This window comes from Coffea eugenioides, chromosome 3 (assembly GCF_003713205.1).
Source record: "Coffea eugenioides isolate CCC68of chromosome 3, Ceug_1.0, whole genome shotgun sequence".
NCBI lineage: Eukaryota > Viridiplantae > Streptophyta > Magnoliopsida > Gentianales > Rubiaceae > Coffea > Coffea eugenioides.
The window spans coordinates 41370956-41387529 of NC_040037.1; the positions used below are offsets into that span (position 1 = coordinate 41370956).

General features: G+C 38.6%; 1 protein-coding gene across 1 annotated transcript; it reads right to left on the minus strand.

The window, feature by feature from the left end:
• Window positions 1–10014: 10014 nt before the first annotated feature.
• On the minus strand, window positions 10015–11544 carry LOC113766914. The gene is made up of 2 exons (XM_027311074.1): window positions 10475–11544; window positions 10015–10358 (listed from the first exon to the last, which is right to left on the minus strand). Exon 1 carries the CDS (start codon window positions 11512–11514, stop codon window positions 10483–10485), a length of 1032 nt encoding a protein of 343 aa, XP_027166875.1. The 5' UTR covers window positions 11515–11544; the 3' UTR covers window positions 10015–10358; window positions 10475–10482.
• Window positions 11545–16574: the final 5030 nt, after the last annotated feature.

Below are 16574 nucleotides of genomic sequence, written 5' to 3' on the forward strand. Positions count from 1 at the left end.
GCAAATTATCTAATTGGCCCTTTAACTATTTATCTAGGTAAAATTAAGTCCATCATTTATTTTTTGCTGACTTTAAGCCCTCGAACTTGTAAAATGGGGAACCCGGGGCCCTTTCAACCAGTTTCTCCGGTTTTGCAACTGGAGGACCAATTCACACGAACGCCAGTGTGCTTCTTTCAAGGGCATTTTTGTCCTCATATTCTAAGCAAAAAGGGCACACATAGTCCACATTTCTATTTGATTTCCCTCACCTCCCTTACTTTTCCCTGCGCAACCCCCACGCAATCCCATGGCCGTCTCTGTCGCCACCGCAGCAGTCGCGGCCGCCGCGGCCTCCCAGAAGCTCTCTCCGCTTACAACGCCTCCTCATGACAAGCCCTTCTGCTCTTCCTTCTCAAAAACCCTCGTAAAACCCTGCCACCCCGTCACCCATACCCGCAAAGTCCACTGGACTGGTGTCTCGGCCGCTTCCAAGAATCATATCTCCGACGTCGTCTCCGATGTCTCCGACGATTATGACGACAAACCCAGAGAGGAGTGAGGCGTGGTGGGCATCTATGGTGACCCCGAAGCTTCTCGCCTGTGCAATTTAGCCCTCCACGCGGTCCAGCACCGCGGCCAAGAAGGCGCTGGCATCGTCTCCGTCCATGGCAACGTCCTCAAATCGATTACTGGAGTTGGTTTGGTTTCTGATGTCTTTAACGAGTCCAAGCTTGCGTTTTTGAGGATATTGGTTTGGTTTCTGATGTCTTTAATGCCTAGTGAGGTATTGGTTGTGGATAAAGACGGAGTTGGACCCCTTTGTCTGATGTCTCATCTGGAGCCTAAGTCTTGCATCTTTGAGAATATTTATTTTTTTTTACCCAATTCAGTAGTTTTTGGGAAGTCCGTTTACGAGTCTAGGCGGGCATTTGGGGAAATTTTGGCCACTGTATTCCCCGTTGATTTCTAAGCTAGTGGAGGGAAGGTGGACTATGTGTGCCCTTTTTGCTTAAAATATGAGGACAAAAATGCCCTTGAAAGAAGCACACTGGTGATAGAATGGTTATTTGGCGTATTTTGCACTGCTATTCTGTCCTAATTTTGGCTATTCACGGTACTAAGAATTGGAATTTCACTCATATTCGATATTTGTGGGAATTGTAGGTGGTAGGCATGAAAAATGATCTCGCAGGGTGAATTTCCAGAAGACTTCCCGTTCCAAGGCGTGGCCACGCCTTAGAAGGTGGACGAAACCGAAAGACGGACCGTGGTCCATGTGGACCAGGCGCATGGGATCAAAACTCCAAAAGGGAAATAGCTTTTGTTAAATCAACTGGGCCAGACGTTGCTTCCAAAAGAAAAAAACCTCCTGCGGCGGCTATAAAGAGATAGGAAAAAGCAAGATTCAGGGATTATCTGTTTTGGAGGCTTAGTTTTCTTCTCCTACGTTTCTTGGCGGTCAGACGCTTTTTCTCTTCTTTCGCTTTCCGTCAGCCGCAATTGGATTTTTAGCTTTAAATCTCCTTTTGTTCTTTTTTCGGGAAAAGACGTAACTTCCTCTCCTTTAGCTTTTGTCTTGTACGGATTTGACTCCTGGGTTGTAACCCTTGTTTGGAGACAATTCGCGTTGGTTTTTTGGCTTTGCGATTACGGTCCTAGAACGAATGCAAAAGCAGGGTCTTCTCCGTTGTTGCCGCAATTAATTCCTTTCCCCAATTCTTCGTCAAATAATTGAATGAATTCAATTAAATCACGCGGGATTGACACGATGAGGAGCGGCTAATTTCCCCCTCTACCCAAAGGTTGACGCGAAGGCGCGGTCCATAATATCTGTGAGATCTAACCGAATCTTCATTATTTCCTCTAATTAATTGCTATTCGTGCGTTTCCTGAATTAATTGTTCATGGGTATTTGATTAATTGAATATCAACGGCCGGGTATTTGATTTAATTTAATAGCCTACTGCCACGTTAATTAAATAGAATCCGTAATTGTTCATTTAGTTAGCGCCCCGTGGTAACCACCATAATTGGCTTTATGATGGGGAAACGCAAGATCTAATTTAAATAAACCCTCTTAGCGTGTTTATTGGTTAGGGTTGGGTTCTTCTAGCTTTAATGCAATTGGGTAATTAAATTCCTACGGTCGTACCTAGGGTTGTTATCTGGTTAGAGAAGCAGTCAATGGTCGTACCTTGACTGTCGAAAAAGTAAGGAAGAGCTGGTTGTCAGAGCTTATTGATGGCTATAACCAACCTAGTGATAAATGGGTGAAATATCTTTGCATCGATGAGCATTTAATTGGACCGTGCCTGAGCAGTTGATCCTTTGGGTAGAACTTTTGTTAATTGTTATTTTCAGTGAGTTGTGCTTTGTGAGTTAGTTTTGAATTTTGTTTGTTTTATTTTATTTTATTTGTGTGCCTCCCATTGAAAATCCCCCAATTCTGTTCTACTGATTTGGAAAGAAATAATTTCCTACCTGCTCCCTGTGGATTCGACCCTACTCACCGCTATATACAAAATTTGTAATTTTCTTGAGTAGGTATTTATTATTGCACAGGTTCGGCACCTGTCAATTTTTGGCGCCGTTGCCGGGGAGTTGGCGTTTGGATTATTTGTTTCTTTTTAAATTCAGTTTTTATTTTATTTTATTCTTCTTGGTATTTTTGCTAGTTTATGCCCCGTTCTTCTCGCACAAGTGAATTGGTATACGATCCTGAGGTAGAGAAGGCAGCGCGTAGGCGGAGGCAAGAGACCAAGAGGCAAAAAGAAGGGCACTTATTTGCTGCAAACGAGTCAGCGGAAGACGAAGTAAGCATGGCCAACAACCAAACATTTTGGGAGCTGGCTGCCCCGGAGCTGACTCACCAGCCCTTATGCATCACATTCCCCGCTTTGGCTGAGAATACCGCTTTCGAACTGAAGTCGGGATTAATTCAACTCTTACCCTCTTTCCATGGTCTCTCTGGCGAAGAACCCCACAAGCACGTAAAGGAGTTCGAGGTGGTCTGCTTTAGTATGAAACCTCCTGGGGTCACTGAAGAGCAAATTAGACTGAGAGCCTTCCCGTTCTCTCTAAAAGATGCAGCTAAAGATTGGCTGTACTACCTACCAGCAGGTAGTATTATCACATGGGCGCAGCTGAAAAAAAAATTCTTGAAAAAATTCTTCCCTGCATCCCGGGCTGCGAGTTTGAGGAAGGAGATCTGCGGCATTAAACAATACCCCGGTGAGTCCTTGTACGACTACTGGGAAAGGTTTAACAAGTTGTGCACTAGATGCCCGCAGCATCAAATTAGTGAGCAACTGTTAATCCAATACTTCTACGAAGGGCTCCAATCAACCGATAGGAGTATCATCGACGCTGCAAGTGGGGGAGCACTGGCAAACAAGACACCAAGGGAAGCGTGGGAGCTCATCGAAGCCATGGCAGAGAACTCCCAGCAATTTGGCTTCCGTGAGAGCAACCCTCCCCGTAGAGTCAACGAGGTAGAGACTTCATCCTTACAGCAGCAACTGTCAGCATTGACGTCAGTTGTTAGGCAATTAGCCATGAGAGACGCGCCGCGAGCGAAGGTGTGTGGAATATGCACTAGCATGGACCATTGCACAGACTCGTGCCCCATTTTGCAAGAGGACGGGGCGGAACAGGTAAACATGGCCGGAGGCGTGCCCGCACCCCGCAGGCAGTACGACCCATACTCCAATACGTACAATCCGGGTTGGAGGGACCATCCCAATCTCAGTTATGGGAACAGGCAACAAAATGCATTTCCAAATCATCCACCAGGATTCCACCAGCCATGGCAACCAAAATCGCAACCCTCGTCCTCCAACTCAGGAAGTTCTCTAGAGGACCTAGTCAAAAACCTGGCCACGACTACTACCAACCTGGCCATGACTACTACCCAGCTTCAACAGGAGATCAGATCCTTAGCCGCGAATACCGCGCAGCTCCAGCAGGACACCAAAGCTGACAAGAAGGACCAAGACGTTCGAATAAGCCAACTGGCAACTGCCATCAACCGCTTGGAGTCCCACGTTTATGGGAAACTACCATCGCAACCCGAGGTAAATCCCAGGAATGTAAGTGCCATGACGCTGAGGAGTGGCAAGGAATTGGAAGGGCCTAAAGTGGGAAGTTCAAAAAGCAAAAGTGAAGAGGAGATAGAGAAGGAAATTGAAGAGGAAGGGCGTATTCGCAAGGATCCTAAGGTAACCTTCACTTCTCCGCCCACTATTAAATCTAACTTACCTCCTTTTCCTTGCAGGTTGGAAAAGACAAAGAGGGCAGAAAAGGAAAAAGAAATCCTGGATGTGTTCCGCAAAATTCAAGTTAACATCCCCCTATTGGACGCGATCAAGCAAGTACCCAAGTACGCAAAGTTCTTGAAAGATTTGTGCGTTAACAAAAGAAAGCTAAGGGGTGATGAAAGAGTGATGGTGGGAGAGAATGTATCAGCTGTACTTCAGAGGAAACTCCCACCCAAATGCGGAGATCCAGGTATGTTTGCTATCCCCTGTAAGATTGGTCATTCTAGTATCAAAAATGCCATGATAGATTTAGGAGCTTCTATTAATGTGATGCCTAAATCAATCTATGATTCCCTAAATTTAGGACCTTTAAAAGAAACGGGGATAATAATTCAATTGGCTGATCGTACATGTGCTTATCCGGATGGGATAGTTGAGGATGTTTTAGTGCAAGTAGATGGATTAATTTTTCCTGCTGATTTTTATGTGCTTTACATGGATGATAGAAGTGCCCCAAATCCATCACCCATTATATTAGGAAGACCATTTTTGAGTACTGCCCAGACTAAAATTGACGTTAGTAAGGGTACTCTCACGATGGAATTTGATGGAGAAATAGTCCACTTTAATATTTTTGATACAATGAAACATCCTGTTAACTCTCATTCTGTGTTTGCTATGTATACCACTAATCCCTCTGTGCAAGAATTTTCTAAGTTTGCTTATAGGGGTAAATCCAAGGTTGCTGCGAACAAGTCCTATAGGGTGAAAGCAATTCATGAGGTAAAAATGGAGAGAAAATTTAGGAAAAAAGTTGCACTCAATGGCCATGTGGATCCTGGAGGAGGGCCACCAATTACAAGGAAAATTCAATTACATCCAGACTGAAGAGTGGTGCTGTGTCTAGCCAAAGACGTTAAAGAAAGGCGCTGCTTGGGAGGCAACCCAAGGATTACAATATTAGTTGTGATCATTTTTCCTTACTTTATGATTTTTCAGTTTTATTTTAATGTTTTGATGGTTTTTGTGGTGTTGGACAGAAGAGTAGGGGTTCCAAGGCGTGCCCACGCCTTGCAAAAAAAAAAAAAAGAGTTCGTTTGGACATCATTTGGATGTGGTGGGCAGAAGAGTATGCTCTCCAAGGCGTGCCCACGCCTTCCAACCCCTCCGATAGCGAAAAAGTAAAAAAAAAAAAAAAAAAAAGTTTGACCAAGACCCTACTCCTTCCACTTTCCCTTCTTCTTTGACTAGTCTTGGACAATCTTCTCCAAATTTCTATTGCCTACGTTTCCAGATTTTTTTTTCCTTTGTTTTGGTCAAGCTCGCCGCCGCCTACCATCGCTGTCCGCCGCCGCCGCTCAAATCAACCTCGCGCGACCCCTTCTGCTACTCGCGCAACCTCGCGGCACCAGCAGCGCACGCGACGCCCAGCAGGCCTACCAGCTGCCCACCGTGTGCGAGCCTTGGCGTGCGCGCGCAGCATCCAGCAGCAGAACCCAGCGCGCGACTCCACCGCATCCACCGCCTCCTTAGGCTCCAGCCGCACCTTTTCAGTAGCCAGGGAAGTTTCTCTTCTTTCCTCCTATTACTTTATTTTGTCTCTTCTACATTGAGGACAATGTAGATCTTAGGTGTGGGGGGAGTGGCTTCCATTAGTTCTGTTTTTCATTAGTTCTTTTTGCTTTGATTTCCATTAGTTCTGTTTTTCATTAGTTCTTTTTGCTTTGATTACTCAAAAAAAAAAAATATATAACATGGGATGAATGAAAAAAAAAAAATGAAAAACATTGTAGTTAGTCGGCTTTTTGGTTATGTCTATGCTTGTTAGTGTTGGGGCATGTTGCTGTGATAAATGACATAATCAATATGAGTGGGTATGTGGTCGTATATGCTGGATGTGCATTTTGTTTCCCTTGGCAATGTCATTGAATGTTGAGTATGCTGGAATTCACCCATTTTTGTAACTTTTGGGGAGCTTTTGAGCCTTACTTGAGCATATTATTCTTGTTTGCTCTAATTTGTTTGATTGAGTGGGTATCGCACATGGTATGAACATTCTAGAACTTGCTATTTTGTACATGTCAAGACCGCATTTTGATGAACTGGATGCATTTGAAATGATAAGGGCATTTAGGATTTAACCCTCTTCAGCTTTCTAAAAAAAAAAAAAAAAAAAATCTAGCCCTCATTTTATATCCCAATAGTGAACCAATTTGAGCTTTTGTCCTTCGTTTCTGGTTGATATCCGTGTTTGTTAACCCAAGACCTCTTTAAACTTTCTTGTTTATCCCTGTGTTGTCGAGGGATGTCTGAAATCCATCATTTGTGCAAATCAAACAAATTCGGGGGTTGCAAGTGCTGTTAGATTAGGAGTGGTATGATGTTATCCTTGTAAAAGGGGGAGAAATTGGAAAAAGGCCACTGACCAGAGAACTTTGGCTTACAGGGCATGCCCACGCCTTACAGGACTTTCTCCTGAAAAAAAAAAAAAAATTCTGAAGAGACCTCGTGACCAGAGGACTATGGGCTACAAGGCGTGCCCACGCCTTGCGAGCAGTAAAAAAAAAAAAAAAAAAAAAAAAAAGAGAAAAAATTTGTGTCACGTGTACATGGTGTACAGCAAATGGAAACTGCCTTGTTAGTGAAACTCCTCCAGTTAGAGCACTGTGGTTATTGGTGAGTTTCGGACATTCTCTTGACACTTTACCCCCTATCCATACATTCTTAGCTCGCCTTTCACCTGAGCCCCGTTACAACCCTATTAAAGTCCCTTTGATTTATGTGTTTAGTTCACTTTTAAGGGGTGGAGATGTGATAAATGTGCAAGCCTATGGTAATGGCATTCCGTGATGTTGAATTGAGCGTTCCTAGTATTCGTATATACTCCTTGAATTACAACATGTCCGGTGTGTTCTACTTTTGGTGATGTTGTCAGGGACCCTAGATGCTTGTGTTAGTATAGACTATTACATGACCTCTGCTCTCTTGGTTGTACTTCTGAGCTCCGAAATGCTTGAGGGCAAGCATTGTCTAGGTGTGGGGGGATTTGATAGAATGGTTATTTGGCGTATTTTGCACTGCTATTCTGTCCTAATTTTGGCTATTCACGGTACTAAGAATTGGAATTTCACTCATATTCGATATTTGTGGGAATTGTAGGTGGTAGGCATGAAAAATGATCTCGCAGGGTGAATTTCCAGAAGACTTCCCGTTCCAAGGCGTGGCCACGCCTTAGAAGGTGGACGAAACCGAAAGACGGACCGTGGTCCATGTGGACCAGGCGCATGGGATCAAAACTCCAAAAGGGAAATAGCTTTTGTTAAATCAACTGGGCCAGACGTTGCTTCCAAAAGAAAAAAACCTCCTGCGGCGGCTATAAAGAGATAGGAAAAAGCAAGATTCAGGGATTATCTGTTTTGGAGGCTTAGTTTTCTTCTCCTACGTTTCTTGGCGGTCAGACGCTTTTTCTCTTCTTTCGCTTTCCGTCAGCCGCAATTGGATTTTTAGCTTTAAATCTCCTTTTGTTCTTTTTTCGGGAAAAGACGTAACTTCCTCTCCTTTAGCTTTTGTCTTGTACGGATTTGACTCCTGGGTTGTAACCCTTGTTTGGAGACAATTCGCGTTGGTTTTTTGGCTTTGCGATTACGGTCCTAGAACGAATGCAAAAGCAGGGTCTTCTCCGTTGTTGCCGCAATTAATTCCTTTCCCCAATTCTTCGTCAAATAATTGAATGAATTCAATTAAATCACGCGGGATTGACACGATGAGGAGCGGCTAATTTCCCCCTCTACCCAAAGGTTGACGCGAAGGCGCGGTCCATAATATCTGTGAGATCTAACCGAATCTTCATTATTTCCTCTAATTAATTGCTATTCGTGCGTTTCCTGAATTAATTGTTCATGGGTATTTGATTAATTGAATATCAACGGCCGGGTATTTGATTTAATTTAATAGCCTACTGCCACGTTAATTAAATAGAATCCGTAATTGTTCATTTAGTTAACACCCCGTGGCAACCACCATAATTGGTTTTATGATGGGGAAACGCAAGATCTAATTTAAATAAACCCTCTTAGCGTGTTTATTGGTTAGGGTTGGGTTCTTCTGGCTTTAATGCAATTGGGTAATTAAATTCCTACGGTCGTACCTAGGGTTGTTATCTGGTTAGAGAAGCAGTCAATGGTCGTACCTTGACTGTCGAAAAAGTAAGGAATAGCTGGTTGTCAGAGCTTATTGATGGCTATAACCAACCTAGTGATAAATGGGTGAAATATCTTTGCATCGATGAGCATTTAATTGGACCGTGCCTGAGCAGTTGATCCTTTGGGTAGAACTTTTGTTAATTGTTATTTTCAGTGAATTGTGCTTTGTGAGTTAGTTTTGAATTTTGTTTGTTTTATTTTATTTTATTTGTGTGCCTCCCATTGAAAATCCCCCAATTCTGTTCTACTGATTTGGAAAGAAATAATTTCCTACCTGCTCCCTGTGGATTCGACCCTACTCACCGCTATATACAAAATTTGTAATTTTCTTGAGTAGGTATTTATTATTGCACAGGTTCGGCACCTGTCATCGCAATTTTAACAACCTTGGGTACCATGCTAGGCAGATAAACCAAAAAGTAAATGGACAAGTAGAGAATAAAACATCAAAGCCCCACTGCCTCGTGTTTTTCGTCCCATCGCAATAATGACTTCATGAGTCTTTTCTACTCGCGAGGAGAAATTATCATGTTTATCGATCTTCACATGCTTCGCGAGGAGTAAAAGTCTTCCTGCCAAAGTAATTTTGCTCCAAAGGTCAACAAACGCAGTCCCTTTCAAATTGACTTGCCATTCCAAATCAATTTTTAACTTGTGACTAGATTCATACAAAAAATTTATCAAAATATAGAAAATATTGGACCAAGTTATAGAAATTGATTATATTATGGAATACAAATTCTGCCATTTGGACACTCTTGTCCAAGTTATAAAAGAGTTATATACTCCCTCCGTCCCATTGTTAATGTCATATTTCCACTTTTTACTTGTCCCAAAATTTGAGTCACTTTAAAAAAGTCAAACTACTTTTAAAATTACTTTCCAATTATACCCTTCTATTGAAAAGTCAAAATTGCACTAAACAATTATGATGGGCCCTGCCATAACACATTTAGCTCCTTGCGTTTCTTTTTATTTCCGTTACTTTTCTTGGACTTCAAATCTTTGTTATTTCTTTTTTCTTCTTTTTCCTTGCTTTTTTTTTTGTGTTTTTCATTTCCATTTCTTTTCTTGCACTTCAAATCTTTGTTTTTTTTTTTCCTTTTTTACTTTTTTTTTTCCTTGTTTTTCATTTTTTCTTTCTTTACTCTTTTCAAGCTACACAAGTGTTTGCAGATGCAATGAAAGTTTCGTTTCTTGTCTTTCTATCTTTTTTTTTTTTTAACAAAAGAACAAATTTCTTACAATAATACAAATCAAGTTTTTTTTTTGGATAAACAAATAAAGAATGCTAGATGCATTCCTTACCCTTTTGTTTATCACTATTTAATTTTTTTAATGTAAAGGTGAAAAAAGAAAAGGTAAAATTTGTCCTATAACTTGTGTTCTTGCTCTTAAATTTGCCTCTAGTATCAAACTAACAAATAAATAGAGTGAAAAAAATATCAAAGAAAAAATAAAATGATCAACTAGTGCGTATTACGTTGAAATCCTAAACATCCAAGCAAGGCATTAATTTGAAAGCACCAAGACTAAAATAACATTTACCGCTCATTGCTTCCAAGAGTTCATGGTTGTCTATACAAATCAACAAAATACAAAATCTATGCCCCTAAAATAGATTCGAGTGACAACCAAATCTTATAAGCAACCCTCAAAAATAACTTAGGACCAAAAGTCAAGCCCCCTGTTTTGCACAAAAGCATTAGTAGCAAAGTCGTACAAAAGCATTAGTACCAAAAGTCTAGCAAAAGTCAAGTCCCCTGTTTTGTACAAAAGCATTAGTAGCAAAAGTCTAGCAAAAGTCAAGTCTCCTGTTTTGTACAAAAGCATTAATAGCAAAAGTCAAGTCCCTTGTTCTGCACAAAAAGCGTTAGCATAATCCAAGTCCAGAAACTTGATCCATGACTTGATATACCTTCAGAACAAAATAGAGAAAAAGAAATCAATCATAAGTTAGATAGCATTATCACTACCTTTATCATAATTTAGAAGTTAGCAAAGTTTAAATAATATGGAAATTCTAACCAATACCAGTACATTCATGCTTGTAGATAATGGATGATTTTGTCAATAAGCTCCTTATCACATCCAATTTGCAAAGGAAGATTTCCATCTCTTATCAACCGTTGCTTCCCAATATGTGGAACTTTGTAATTATTCCCTCCACAATTCTTCATCACCTCAAGCATACATAGTTGTAAGGTTAAGAACACATTGTTGAGACTTTCAGATGATAATTCATCGAAAGACTTTTCAACAGCAGAAATTAGTTCGTCAATAGAGTTAGGTGCTTCTTGATGCTGGAGTGATTGAATGGCTCTAAAATACCCAAGATCAAGAACATTCATATCAGGGCTATTAGGTGGTTGAAATGATAAACGAATATCAAAACCTTCTCTTGTGGCAGCTTCTATGAACTCAACATCCATTGGATCAATATGTGGTTTTGCATTATCTTGTTGGATGAAGATAGGGCTGATAACATCACTTTGTGGCCATTTAGCACGAATTGCAGGCAAAACATTATCAATTAAGCACCTTCTATACACTTCCTTGGTCACTGATAGGATAGGCTTTGTTTCTAGAGTACCAGCAACACGATTTTTGCTATTCCTTTTAGCTGGTTCTTTGAAGGCAAAAGGAAATATTCCAATTTTCCCATCAAAGTGCTTGTTTCTAGAACAATCAAAGCGAGGTCGAGCAACTGCAGCTAGAAACATAACCTTAACAATAAACTTTTTACTCCTACAAGTCCTCATAGGGTGTTCTTCTTCAGGATGTAGGTAGTATTTCTCAGACTCCTTAGTCATGTAGAACCACTTTTCATCGATATGAACCATATTGAACATGTTTTCGAAAATAGGTGCATCATTAAGACTCTCTTGTTGAAGCATTGACAAACAAAATTTGAGTCTTACCAATTTATTGTCATCAGTAAGGTGAGGCTTTAATGCATTTGAATGTGCTTTGATAACACCTTCTTTTATTCGTCGATGAAGAGTGGACTTGGCAACTTTCATTTTGGTTGATAGAGAACGAATATTTGTTCGACACCGTAGAGGTATTTCCATGATAGTGCTGAAGTCTATCTCTACCCTTTTGCGTCCTACCCTCTTAGGAAACCTGCGAGAGATGTCAACCGAGCCTCCATTAATGATTGAAGACTTTGCTCTTTCCCAAATTCTTTGTACTGTCCTCGTGCTAATTTTGAACTGTGTTGCAATAACTTTGGTTAATCCTCTTTCTAGTTGTCCACCATAACTATATTGCAATAATGCTTCAAATATGGCTTGCCTTTGCTGATTTGTCAACTTTTTCCTAGAGATTTCATAATTTTGAAAACTATGATTATCCATGTTCACTGGGGAATATTATCAAACAGAATTTGTGCAATAGACGAATCTCTCTATAATCTCATTATATAGAGAATAAAGGCATCAGAATTATCAGCTTCCAAAATCTATTTATAAGAAACGTGAGAAACAAAAAGCTTAAAAAAATGCATCTACAAATTTTCAATGAACCGCCAAATTTCAAGAAAAAAAGGGAAAAACAACAAATGGCGCCAAATAAAAGATTAGCTAAATTATGTTAAGTCTCAAGATTATCTACTTCAAATTGATCAAAAGATCATAAAACAAAATGAAAATAAAAAAAAAGCACCAACAAAGTGATAAACGGAATTGTAGAAATCTTACCTTTTTCCATTGTCAATCTTCTGTAACTAATCTTGTTGATTTTATGAAACCCAAGTATACAGAGGAATAGCTAGAGTTGGAAACGGATGTTTGCTTTACTTTAACTTGTCTTTGCCTTTTAGTCAAATGTCTTAATGGCAAGTGGTCCCCAACACCCAATAGCTTGTTATTTTACTCCACGGACAACAAAGGGCACGATTGGAATAATCAGATAAATGTGTCCCATTATGCTACTGTACATAAAAAGTGTGTTTCCCAAAAAGCGACCCAAATTTTGGGACGGAGGGAATATAACTTTTCAAACCTCAAGGGGGTTATGCGAAAAAGTGCTAAACTACTGGGGATAAAGTGTATTTTTACCCTAAATTTAATTATATGCTCATATAACCTGGAACATTAGGACTATTTATTCTACGGTATTGTCAATTTAAACCAAGCCAATGAGTCTTTTGGCTAAACATGCTTCCTCCTTGAGATAAATTACGGATGCATATTTTATGTCATTCTCTCCACTGTACAATTTTGAGCTTTGAAATTCCTCCAATTGATGGGTGGATTTCAAATCCAAATCCACTCAAATCCCTCATCCAAACAGATCCTAAGGAAATCTTCATCCTATGTAGATCAGTTGCACTATGCTCTCTGATCAAACAAATTATGTTAAGACATGAATGATTCGGAATACATTTTGGCTGGATTTGTAAGGGTAAACTCTGTGTTATTTTGTATTAAACAAAAGTTCTCATGGTTAGTTATTTATTTGGAGCTAACAACGGCATGTTCCTCCCTTGTCAATAATACTGTCAAGAGCCAAAAAATAGAACAAATAAACTGATAAATTTACCCTCTACTCACAACAATAAATAAAATTCAACAAAAAAGAAGAAAAAGTTGCAAAAATAAAATTTGAGAGAGTTTACTAGAGAGAATATAAAGATAATTGAACAAAATAAATCTTTATCCCAACGCCTAAACTTTAAAAATTGATAGATAAAAGAAAATATAAGAATGGAAATTGCAGAAAATAATCAAAAGGAAGTTCACATACAAAAGAAATGGATTTCCGACTGAAAATCCATTTACAATATTTTATTCAACAGCTGGAGATAACATACTACATTAGAAACATGCTTCCATTTATTTATGTAACGGCTAGAACAATTTGCTAATTGTTCCCTTAGATGCTAGCAGCATTTTAGCTTGGAGCTTTAGCTTGATTCAGCAGTAACCATGACACCTATCGGTAAGCTGCCGGATGCACATACAGCCAGGACAACAGCCCCATGGATTGCCTACGCAGGATCCCAAGACGGGTATACAGCTCGGTTCCTGACCATCATGAACTCCAACGCCTAGCATTTTTATAATCTGTTCTCCAATTGGCAGCATTTTTCTGGATGCAGTTTTGACAGCATTGGTGGTTTCTGTAGCTTCCCCAGCTTCATCTTGCCCCAGCACCACCACGCCTGCAAAAGAAATTAAAAACAAAAATCTTAGTAGGAAATTAGCTAGTAATGGACGGTAATTGAGTTCTACTAGTAATTAATACTCTAATTGAATTTAAAGACAAACTAACAATTCAATTAGGTTAAATGCATTAAATCTCCATGAACTTTCACTTATTTGCACTTTACCCCCTAAACTTCTCTAATAGGCACTTTTCGTGCCACCCCTCCCCCCAAAAAAATGTCCTTGCAATAATTTTTTTACTCTCTCATGATACTATTTCCTTCCTTTCATATTAGATGATACGAATAATTTGAATACTATATGAAATATACTTAGAGAGAGAGAGAGAGAGAGAGTATTGTGTTAATTATGACTATATGCAAATGATAAAACAAAATAAGTATGAGAGACTAACTAGATGCAAGGAGCACAAGAACAAGGAAGAAAAAATGATTAAAAGCCATTTGGTGTGAGATCCTGAGTGCATAAACATTTGCACACCTGCGTATATATATAGTGCTAAATGAAACGGTAGATGTAACCCCTTGGGTCCACTGGTGTGACCCATTAACTTTTTGAGTCAAAATGATTAATCCAAATTTATTAGTAATTTGATGGGGTCGAACTTATATTTGATTTAGTTCTTCTTCCGATTTTAAATGTGGGACATCTCATTCAATCCTTCCCCTTAGAAATTTTATGTACTTGCAAAATTTGGTCATAACTATCCACTTAGTCGTACGCAGATTTTAGAGAATTCCACACAGAGATCAAACGAGATTTGTTTTGATACCTCCAAATCTACTAGATTGGTCCAATAACTTTTTAAATTGAAACTATGTGTTAATTCAAAATTATTAATAATTCATTGGACCGAAACTTATATTTCATTTCTTTCTTCTTCCGATATCCGATGTGGATTATCTCAGTAGACATTCACTTGCATGAACACAAAAAACACGTTCCGGATAAGATTTTGGGATAAGATGGCTGAATGAAAGGGTCGTTGGTGGTAATAGCTTCACTCGATGATTGGGGGTAGGTGGCAATAATTTCTGGTGTAGCCTTAAAAAGAATAGGACACTATAAAAAAATATATTATCATTTATTCCTATATATCTAATAGAGGAGATTTATGTCTCTTTTATTTATATCGCATTACTTTCCAGTTCCTTTTTTGGGTAAGAAATAAGAATCATATAATATCAAGAATTTTTATAGAAAATAAGAATTGATATATATCCAAACAAAAAAGGAGTAAGCCACGTAGGAAACTACTTGCCGTCTCGTTAAGCCACGCAGGAAAGAGAAAATATGAAGGGATAAGTATGAGGATACGACTTTATTATATATATATATATATGATTACTTTGGATTGCTCTTCCTACCTTATTCATACCTCAGCCGTCCTTCTAGTTTCTTCTTCTACTCCTCATTTTTTCCCTTTTATCATTTTTTTAATTTTATTATTTAGACGGTGAAAATGATGATAAAGTTAGTAAAGATGTACATTACAAACTTTTTTTTTTTTACCATAGAAGGCCATTTGGTAGTGAAGAAGATGATAATAGCCAATATAAATATCAATTATAAAGGACGCATATATCTTCAGTACATGGTTGTTCTACTTTTCTTTCTTTTTTGTTAATTTTCAATATTGGAGTTGATTTTACAAACCTTATTTGATTTGTTCTTGACTTGGGAGAGTCACAATCTTCTTTTTCCATTAATTTGAGATATTCGGTAGATAAATTTATATTTGTTTTGATCTTTAATATTGCTAAACGAAAAACATTTTCATTTCTTTGGTTGATGAATTGAAAATTGCTAGACATTGTGTAAAAGATATTTCAGAATTCAGGGTTTTTGCCTTTATTTCATACTTCCTCATTATTAGCTATTTTTTTATTATTAAAAAAGTTTTAAAAAAATCATCGAGCCGATGAACTGACTGGTTAAACCGATTTTTAAAATTTTTTTAAAAAAAAAAGAACCGAACATCCACCCAATTTGTTTGGAAAAAAAAAAATCCACCTAATTCATTTACCTGTCCGACTTTGAAAACATCGAGGACAGCACAGATAACAGAAAGGACAACAATTCTTCGACAAAATTAATGGGCTGCCCTACAAGCAATCAAGTACACAGAAGATAACAATTTGAAATTGACTACTTCCTAACAAATTTATATCTATTTGAAAGAACAATTAAAAAGTGAATTAAAGAATGATTAATGGTACAAATAAGTCACTACCAGCCAATAAATACTGCAAGTTGTCATGTGAAAAGGTTCTTCCGTTTATTTAAGTGTAATTAAAGGCAAGGGGATTGCCGGCCTGCCGCTTAAGCTTCTCAATCACAACATGTACTAGTAATAAGCATTTAGCTGTACGTGTCTTTTGAGGTGGACATAAGGTGTAAACTATTTAGCCAAACCTGCTTTTTTTTTATTTAATATTTTCAGGTTCATTCATTCAAGATGCATTTGGTAAAATTAAAATCTGACATCGTTAAGCTATTAAATTATAAATACTGAAATCATAATATTTGAGCATATTCTGCATTCAATGAAATCCTACACCGTTCGAACCCATTTAATTAATTAAAATGCTCAATTTCTCGTTATCAAACATATCTAAACATGTTAAAGATCTGAATATATTAAATAAGTTTAAGTGTTGAATTGAATTATCAAACAGGGTTTTAGTTTAAGAAGCTTAAAATTGCATTCAAGTGTACATTTTTATTTATCAAACTAGTTTTTCACCCTCGCACGAGGATGCCCTTGGTCTGTGTTTTGTTTATCAGTAGCAATCTTTATTGTGATTTGTTAAACACGTTTATTGGGTATTTCAGTTGCAAGGGGATACGATTCTTGCTGTTGTTTATTTCACTTGCATTCGACATCTTGCGCTGAGAATGCAGTTATTCGTCCTGTGATGATGCAAGATTGCTTTCAAATTGGCTCTAGTCCATATGAAATA

Coding starts and splice junctions, on each gene's coding strand:
- LOC113766914 (XM_027311074.1), bottom strand. CDS start 11,514: ATGGAAATACCTCTACGGTGTCGAACAAATATTCGTTCTCTATCAACC.